This window comes from Pteropus vampyrus, unplaced genomic scaffold (genome assembly GCF_000151845.1).
Source record: "Pteropus vampyrus isolate Shadow unplaced genomic scaffold, Pvam_2.0 Scaffold395, whole genome shotgun sequence".
NCBI lineage: Eukaryota > Metazoa > Chordata > Mammalia > Chiroptera > Pteropodidae > Pteropus > Pteropus vampyrus.
The window spans coordinates 93,922-102,017 of record NW_011889176.1 but is presented as its reverse complement, the minus strand read 5'-3'; the positions used below and the strand labels follow the sequence as shown (position 1 = coordinate 102,017).

Sequence of the window (8,096 nt, the reverse complement as noted above, 5' to 3'; positions counted from 1 at the left end):
ACATTTATTGTGAACGTCTTACGTGCCACGTCATGTCAGCTCAGCCAAACCTCCCAACCGCCCTGTGACGAGGTCCTGTCCCAAACCCCGCTTGAGACACTGGGGCCCAGGGCACGTCCAACCTCCCAGTGCCCCAGCCCCACCCGCAAGAGCAGCAGCTGTCAGGGCGTGCGCTACCTGAGGGGTCCCCAGCCGTTCGATCAGAGGGACGAGGTGCAGCGGGGCGTACTTTGACTCCAGCCTCTTCATTTTGGCATCAAGTCTCTCTCCCTCTGCAGAGGAGAAAATACGGCATACCGTCTTTTGTATGAAAAACGAGTGCAGAAGTTTCAATTTTTCCAAAAACCCCACGAAAGATTTTTAAGTCAATGTCGTACATACAGATTCTTTTGAAGATTATTTTATAGAACTGGTTTGTTTGACATTTAAATTCGAACCGACGGGCTAATTTTCTATTCAATATTCACCTTCTGAAACTTACAGGAAACCCCAAATGTAAACGAAAGCAGAGAACAGGACAGCAAACCTGTGCATCCATCTGCCCCAACGACCTTCAACCTGGGGCCAGTGTCCCTGACCGCGCGCTACCTGACGCACACCGAGGCGCCTACCACTTCAGCCCTAAGCTGAAGTTCCAGTTTTCAGCAGCCACTCAATCTCGATACGTGACCAGTCGCCCCATTAGGGCTGGACAGATGCCCAACTCAAGCAACACAGGACGTCAGTTCCCTGGTGAAGGGGACCAACCATGAGCCGCGGGGGGCCGTCTGGGCCCAGGTCCCAGGGACACAGGCTCACCTTTCACGTGGACCCTCGGCAAGATGTTCTGAAAAGGGGCCGCATGCAGCAGGTCACACACTTCCTCCAAGGACTAGAGCGGGGAGACAGAAGGACACGTTGGACGTACAGACATCTGGCACTGGAGACCAAGCACGGCGAGGCGTGAACGCGGGCCCTCGCATGCGTAGGTGCACCCGCCTCGGCGAGGCCAGCTGCAGCCAGGAGTCTGCGTGCGAGCTGGCGCCTGCCCCACGCCCCGCGCCGGCCAGGAGGCCGGGGGCGCAGCTTTGCCTTCAGTGCGGCGCCAACACTGAGCAGTAGCACACGGCCGGACGACGGACACGTCCTTGGTCCTGCCCGTTAGGGCTGCTGCCCGCCCCAGGTGGCCTGGAATGTGGCAGTGCAGCTAAGGAGCTGCATCTTAGAGTCATTTTTACTTAAACATGGACGTGAGTAAACCCAGCCAGGAGGGACAGGCAGAGGAAGGCCAGAGCTCTCCGATTCGGAGCTGTCGGCTGACGTGACACACGGGGGACAGAGGGACAGGCTAAGTGACAGCAGGAAGAGTAAAGAAAACAATGTCCTGTTGCGCTCCCTTTCTGGGGTGGTGCTGTCCACCACGGCGGCCACGCACTACTTAAAAGTTACGTAATTACCGTTAGGTAAGATCTAACGATCAGTTCTGTAGTCACGCTGAGCCACACTCCAGGGCCCCAGGGCCTCAGCACTTTACGTCACCGTGCACGTCACGCGCGTCGGTGCAGATGTGGCTAATGCTGCGGAACAAAGCGTCCTTGCGAGGCTCACCCAGAGAAACTCACGGAGGAACCGCGTTCTTCTTTTTCGATCGCAGAGAACAAACTCAAATCGGTCCATGTGGTCGTGAAAAGAACGGTGCTTCATGACACTTGCTGCCTGCACCCCGCTAAACGACCCCAGTAAATCGAGCTCACAGACGCCGCCTCCTGTCCCCGGTGGGGAGGGACCCGGGCCGACGACTCACCAGGCTCTGCTCGATGAGCAGGCAGAAGAGGACGGCGTTGCCCACCTCCCGCAGGTTCTGGAAGCACACGGTCTTCAGCTCCGCGTACTCCACGATGTCCTTCAGCTGGTGGTGGAAGAACTCGAGGATGCCTGTGCAGCAGACAGCGGGCGGTGGCTTGGGGGACGCGAGAGGGGCCGAGCCCCGGAGGGCACAGGCCGGGGTCCAGGGCTGGGAGCCCCCATGCTGGCCATGAGACATGCTGACACTGCCACCGTGTCCGCCATGGAGCTGACCACACGTCCCCAGACCCCGACATCCTCCCTACAATGGCGGTTTGTCCAGCGCCTGTGCTCTGGGCCTCAGCTGCCAACCGAGGAGGCAGCATATTGCCAGGGCCAATGAGAAGGACCACAGGGCGCTTCCAGTGGAGGCGGAAAGTATTTGATGAGAATCAGTGTCCCTTTCCAGGCACAGACAGGAACGTCCTCAGTCTGACTCAGGACGCCTAAGAAACCCTGCGGCTAACGGCACACTCGGGAGAGACGTGCATGCTGTGTCCTGGCCAGGCAACAAGGCACGAGAAGGGACGAGGCACAGAGACGGGGAAGAAAGTCACATTCTCAGCCCGATCTACGCATTCCGTGCTGAGCCACTGCTCCTCCAAGTGCAGACTCGAGTCCACGTGTCACGCAGGTTGCCCAGGGACCTAAGAACACCCCGAGCAGAACGAGGCGGGAGACCTACCAGGTTTGAACCCTTCGGGCCGACAGCTCGAGCACTGGCTTCCTGTGAGGATGCCGTGGCCCTGCCTGCATCGCTGGCTGCCCCCTCCTTACTCAGCACAGCCCACAGCCCCCACCCCTGCCTCGGCCACCTCCCCGTCCTCAGCACCGCCCGAGGACCCAGACCCTCACGGGCGGCACCCCCACAGGCATGCGGGAGCAGGAGAGCTACCCGCAACATGGCTTTACCACGCAGCGCTGCCCACGGACGCGGGTCCTGCCGGCTCTCTGTGCTGGCCCGGGGTGGCAGCTGGTGACATCGACGTAACGACTGGCCCCCAGACCAGCTCTGAATTTGGCCTAAATGGCTTTGTCTTCGACATTTAAAATTCCCACGTCCAGTCGGTAAGACGTACGTCACTCGTCCACGTCCTGACAGGGACCCTAAGGCAGCCCCGCAAGTGTGCCCGGAACTCAGGGCTGGTCACCCTGCCGTCCCCTCAGACGTCACTAACGGCCATCTGGGAGCACGACCACGCCAGTCGACGGCTTTGTCAGAACGGTCTCTCATGGTGACCCGAGAACGGGCCCAAGTCACCTCAGCAGACAGCGAGGGGCGTTCTGTTCAGACCAGGGTCCCTCCGGCACAGGCTTCTCATAAACGAGCTTTCTGAGACCGTCAGGGCTGTGACTGGACAGCGCCAGATCGGCTCCGTCGGGCTGCCTGGGCCGGTGTCCTCGAGGGCACGTCTGCCACAGGCCCCACAGGGTGCCGAGGCGCCATCGGGCCCTGCTGAGCCCAGCAGGGGGTGGGACCTGGCCGCCGAGCTTCCCTGCCCCGCTCTGGCTGGTGACCTTCGGGGCCTCCCCTGGAACGGTGGCGGCCACGCACCGCACGCCTCATCGTAGACGAGGGTCAGGCCGGGTCCGTCCAGAGGCGCCCGCTCTGGCTGCCCCCCGCCCCCCGGGAAACACGCGGTCCGATCGGTCCCTGCCGACCCGACTTCCCCCCCGCGGCCTGAGGCCGGTGCGGCCTGCGCGGCGCCCACTCACCGGGGGAGCCGTACTCGTGCCGGGGCAGGCGGCAGACCTTGGGCATCACCTCCATCAGCGTCTTCACGTACTGCAGGATCGTGCCCTGTAGCTGCAGGAGACGGGCTGCGTCGGCCACGGCCAGTCTGCCGGAGGCCGCGGGCAAGGGGCTCCGCCCTCACACAAGCAGGACTGGGGACCGACGGCGGGCAGAGCACTCCCATCACGGGGGTTGGGGGGCCGCCTTACCAGGGGCACCCACTACCTGCTCATTCTGGACCACGAGTCCTTAAGAGGCAGTGGTCCGAGGTGTGACAGTGGGGGGGGGGGGGGGGGCTCTGAGGAAGAGACGTCCTCATGGGGCAGTTTCCACAGCCCTCTGATGGACGGTGCGGCACCCACACTGGACCACGTCACCCTGTGCACCTGCCACCTCCAAGACACCATGTTTTCGAGCAGAGGCTGCCGCTGGGGTCCTGGCAGGGCCCGGACCAGTCAGCGTCACAGCTGTCACACAACCCAACTCCTCCACATTCTGACGTCTGATCCTGATCTACGTGGTTGTAGATTTTGTCATGTTCAAGGGGACTATGGGGGCTCTGATTGCCAGCCGGTCGGTTAGACGCACAGGTGGCAACCTGGTCTTACGACTATGTCTGTCGGGGTGGGGGGGGCAGTCTGGTGGGAGTGTCTGATGCTACCCGGAAGGCAGGGCAGAATGGAGCCAGCCTGCAGGACACCCAGCTGGCGTCTGCGAATGGCCTGGAGGGGTCGATCCCCCACCCCAGAAGTGGGCGCAGAGGCCGAGCCACGCCTGTGAGAAGAGACGTCCGTGGGAACCCACCAGGCTCTTGACGACCTTCAGCAGCTCCTCCATGACAACCGCGATGCCCTGGTAGCCGAGGAGCCGGCAGATGACCTGGAAGTGCGGAGGCCCCACGAAGTTCCGGTAGCTGCCGTAAATGCTGGTGTAGGCCAGGTTCAGAGCCTGCGGACAGAGAGCATGGTGCTGGTGGGCGCGCTGTGCACGCGGCGCCCGCGGGGAGCTCAGGCGGGCAGGCTGCCCGCGTCGACGTCTCCGGCCCGTGCACATGGAGGGCTGGCTCGCCAAAGCGGAGGAAAACACGCTGCTCTTTGGTTTTCCTACATGTGTTAAACTGCCTGTTCTACAGACGCCTTTTTGAGGCCCTGGAATGAGAAATTAATACACCTTAGCACATGCCCCGCAGCTGCCCTCAGTGTCTGGGGGATGCCCGAGAACAGACCCAGAGGGACGGGGAGCTGAGCGGGCAGCAGCCAGTCTCTCGCAGCTGACCTGGGGCGCGCACCGTCCACTGCTCAGTCGTCACAGCCGCCGTGCTCACCACTCCGCCCCCTCAGTGCAGCACACAGCTTGGGCTCCGCTCAGGCTCCTCCACCTGCCACGTGTCTTTGCCATCCCCTGTGGCACACTACGAACCTCAGGACACAGGGTGCTGGTCGGCCAGCCTCCTGAGCCCTCGGGTGCCTGCAGGAGGCCAGCCCGCAATCCCTGGGGACTCAGCCCCGGAATGACGCCCACGACCCAACCGGTCGCTTGTTTCCCACCCCTGGGACACGAGGCCACGCTGCATGAGCAGCTGTTTGTACAGAGATTCACGATGAGCCTCTCCTCTCCCTCTGGGGACTCTGGGGTCTCAGGAATGGTGGCCAGTGACACTGGTGGCGAGTACCTGTACGCCCCACCCCCACGAAGCCTCGGACCCGAACATTGTGTGGGCTCCTCGTCCCTGGGCAGGAACTCTGCATGTCCTGTGCCATCGCAAAGTGAAGGAAGGACCCATCACCCCAAAGATGGCGCATCCCAGGGACACTGCCCCCCAAGCGACTAACTACTCAGAAGACAAAATCACAAACCGTGCACGTTCAGTGCTCAGCCTCACAGGAGGAAAGTACTTTGGACGTCCAGCCTCACGGGTCAATTCAGAAAACATTCTGCCAGCCTTGCCCAGACACCAGGGGACGAGAACTCTACTCACAGATCCTGGGCTGAGACCCTCAAGGCTGTGAATCGGGGACAGTCTAACTCCTCGACTCGGAAGGACATCGGAGAGTTCCCTCAAGCAGTGCGATTACCACGAACGGGCCACTCAGCTAAGTCACTTTTATTCTCATCGATACTAGCCCTAGCTCATCGGTCAAGAACAACTAACTGGGTTTCTGAACTGCCTTCCTGGGGGTTCCATGACCTCACGGGCACAAACAGACTGCACGGCCCCAAGGGAGGGGCAGCCGATGTGTCTGAGCTCGCGAGACGGCGAGACAGAGTCTGCGTCCAGCACGGCACTCGGTGCTGACGTCATCGCGTTTTGGCATCTGATCCTCAGAAAGTGTCAAGTCAGATGAGCTGCCAATGTCAGTGTCACTCGCCCACACTTCCACTGGACTTCCGTTACAGCCCAAACAATCGGACAGACGATGCTGGCTTAGGTCTAAGAATGAAAACGACACAAACTGAGGCTGAAACCTGTGGGTTCTGGTTCAGTCAGAGCTGCTCAGTCAAATTCAATTCACCTAACGTTTCCTTCCCTCCAAATGGACACCAGCTTTGCAGAAGCCTCGTGTGCTCATGTGGACACACAGGTGTGCACACGGCCCCCAGGCCCCCAGGCCCACGGGCTCACAGCTTTGTCGCACGGGGAGCAGAACCCTGTGCCTCCCTGCGGGCCTAAGGGAAAACCCTGCAGAGTGAAAACAAGTCCCCCAAGCCTTTGATAGCACAATGGACAGACACATGCATCTGGGCCGCGGGACAGGCTGCAGCGGTGCTGGTGGGGAACCTCTCTCAGAAGCCGCCCCGGGACCTCGGGCCAGCCTGGCCGTGCACCCCTGGGCAGAGCCGCAGCACCCACCTTCCTTCAAGGCCAGGCTCCCCTCACTCATCGCCCTGTGACCGGCGGGCAGGATGGAAGAACCACCCCAGGGCTCCATCTCGCCCCCAGAACCCTCTCCCGTCGTGCTGTGAGACATCCTTTGCGGCCACACCCGAGAGATTAAACCTCTGAACCAGGCCTCGTTAACATCACATCTTTCAGTAGAGACCCCAGAAATTTCTCTCACTCGGCAAACTCTAGTCCTATCCAAATCACTTCAGTTCCAAGGGGGTAAATACCACATTCTAACTTCAGAAAGGGGCATCGGGGCACTTGTTCTAAGCCTTTTAACGCGGGTCCGCCTGACGCCCTTTCCAGGATGCACCGCGTCTTACTGCAGATGGCTCACATGGCCATCCGCAGTAAGACGCGCTGCAGGGTGGACGTGGAGGTCCCCTGAGGGACCGACATTAGAGACTCCTGGGAAGGTCGTCCTGAGCAGGCTGTGAAGGCAGCAGCCCTGGGCTCCCTCTGCATCCTGGCCTCGACTGCACCGCGTGTGACAAGCAGCTGGGCACCCAGGCACGTTCCCGCACCAGCGTCACTCAACCAGCAGCTCAGAGCCCGTGTGGTTCACAATGTGGGTGTCGCCCAGGTGTGGGGAAGAGGCAGGGTCTGCTAACTGCCTGGGCCCTGTGTCCCACTGCACGCCAAGTATCACCTGTCTGAGCAGAAGGCCTCTGGGTGGCAGCACTGAGCAGGATGCCACTGGGGACCCCACTGCAGGTGAGAAATCTCTGGTCCCTACCTGCATCTTACCAGCTTCGGCCTCTCGCACACTGCCTGTCTCACTGGCCAGGCACCCTGTGGTCCTGGGGGAACCCAGACACCACCCCCCCCAGGCTGTTCTGGTCCTGGTGCCCAGCTGATGCCGTCAGCCTGTCCTGAGCAAGGCCTGCATCCCCTCCTGCTGTGCCAAGACCCGCTAGTCCCCTACGGAGGACAGGCACAGGCTCAGGGACCTGCTCACTGAGCCCCAAGACTGTGGCTACGACCTGGTGTCAACACAAGACACACTAGCACTTCTCGTTGAGAAGTGACAGTCTCGGAAAAGGCAGATAAGACAATGTCACCCTCTTCATTCCTGGTCATCAGCAGGAGGCTTAAAACAGCCGCCAAACCCGACCCTAAGTGCCGGGAGCAGCGGCCTGGCATCCTCGTCCCCAACTCGAGGTCTGTGACGCGTAGTGTGGACAGCCCCGAGGAAGGGCCGTGGACACAGGCCTCGTCCCCTCACCCCCACGTTTACTTTCTTCCAAACGTGGCACCCCATTCACCAGCTGCCAGAGCCCTAAGTAGGACGGCTAGGTCTTCCCTTCCCCTCGCTCTCCACGTCCAGATCACCAGCGAGTCTGGTCAAGGTGCCTCCAAAATACAGCCTGGGTGAGGGCAACTCCCTTCCACTGGGTGTCCTTCTCTGCCTGTTCTCCGCTCCGCCCCAAGCTCGGCCCCTTGCCCGGGGGCCCAAACACCCCAACTGCCTGCCCCCTGCCGAGCGCGGCCCCTGTGTAGAGCTGGTTCCTTCTCAGCGTCAGATCTTGCAGAGTGAGGCCAGCCTGAAAGCCACCCAAGACTGTCACGATGGTCCCGTCCACAGCATCTGAGTGCAGCTTCTCACAGACGCGCCCGCCTCACACACCATGCAGAGCACCTGCCTCCCAAAAG

The 8,096-nt window shown here is 61.2% G+C and overlaps 1 protein-coding gene across 1 annotated transcript in view; it reads right to left on the bottom strand.

The window, feature by feature from the left end:
• CYFIP1 (cytoplasmic FMR1 interacting protein 1) overlaps positions 1 to 8,096 on the bottom strand; it is a 44,270-nt gene that overhangs the window by 3,075 nt on the left and 33,099 nt on the right. Inside the window, exons 23-27 of the mRNA XM_023523596.1 lie at positions 4,364 to 4,507; positions 3,541 to 3,631; positions 1,784 to 1,914; positions 799 to 871; positions 178 to 272 (exon numbers count right to left, since the gene is read on the bottom strand). Coding sequence (XP_023379364.1) covers positions 178 to 272; positions 799 to 871; positions 1,784 to 1,914; positions 3,541 to 3,631; positions 4,364 to 4,507 — 534 coding nt within the window. The remainder of the gene's footprint in view (positions 1 to 177; positions 273 to 798; positions 872 to 1,783; positions 1,915 to 3,540; positions 3,632 to 4,363; positions 4,508 to 8,096) is intronic.